General features: G+C 50.2%; 1 protein-coding gene across 1 annotated transcript; it reads left to right on the top strand.

The window, feature by feature from the left end:
• Positions 1-420: 420 nt before the first annotated feature.
• On the top strand, positions 421-741 carry TraAM80_09150 (uncharacterized protein; the record flags this gene model as incomplete). The annotated part of the gene is made up of 1 exon (XM_029385852.1): positions 421-741. One exon carries the CDS (start codon positions 421-423, stop codon positions 739-741), a length of 321 nt encoding a protein of 106 aa, XP_029234317.1.
• Positions 742-826: the final 85 nt, after the last annotated feature.

Raw genomic sequence — 826 nt, 5'->3', positions numbered from 1 at the left:
GACAGGCAGACACGCCAGAGGCAAGACTAGACTGTCACATAAAGAAAGGACCACAACGTCCGCAGAGCACGTACAATATTTCGAACGAGTTCTTTATGAAAATTACGGTAAAAGGATCCAAATTAGAGGAATGCAGCCAAAAACAAACATTAATCAAAAATATCCGAAACATTTTAGAAGACGAACTGAAAGACCCTTTTTGTGATAAGACCGATAAATACTCTTACCACAACACGCGCGAAATCCCTGGTGATTAGACGCTATAACTCAGCCCTTCGCACTTATCCATTAACCTTAACGCATTGCCATCTGCCGCATGCTGTCTGCGGACTGCTTTGCCTGTCCCTTTTCATTGTTTGGAAGAGCCTGCTGGCTGTGCACAAAGAGAGTTTAAGAAAAATAAGAGAAAGAGGAGGAAGCATGTCCAACGATGCTGCTGCTGTGGCTGTTGCTTCGCCCGTGAAGAAGGCCTCACCCCGGAAGGCTTCCCCGAAGAAGTCGGCTGCGAAGAAGACCGTTAAGAGGACTGCTCCAAGGAAGGTGACCAAGAAGCCAGCCACCAAGAAGCCAGCTACCAAGAATCCAGCCACCAAGAAGCCAGCTACCAAGAAGCCAGCTACCAAGAAGCCATCTGCAAAGAAACCGGCCACCAAGAAGGCGGCGGCGAAGAAGCCCGTGGCGAAGAAGGCGGCCAGGAAGGCTCCCAGGAAGGCAGTGAAGAAGGCGCCAAAGAAGAAGTAGAGTCTTTCCTTTTTTGTCCAGCGGTATCGCCCTGCGGGTCGTCTCTCCGGTGCACCTGACAGCCGAAGTGGTGCTCTTCTGACTT

The sequence above is a fragment of the Trypanosoma rangeli genome (assembly GCF_003719475.1).
Source record: "Trypanosoma rangeli strain AM80 chromosome Unknown Tra_15.4_contig_00524, whole genome shotgun sequence".
NCBI lineage: Eukaryota > Euglenozoa > Kinetoplastea > Trypanosomatida > Trypanosomatidae > Trypanosoma > Trypanosoma rangeli.
Note: the sequence above shows the minus strand (reverse complement) of the source record. Positions and strands in the feature narration are given on the sequence as shown.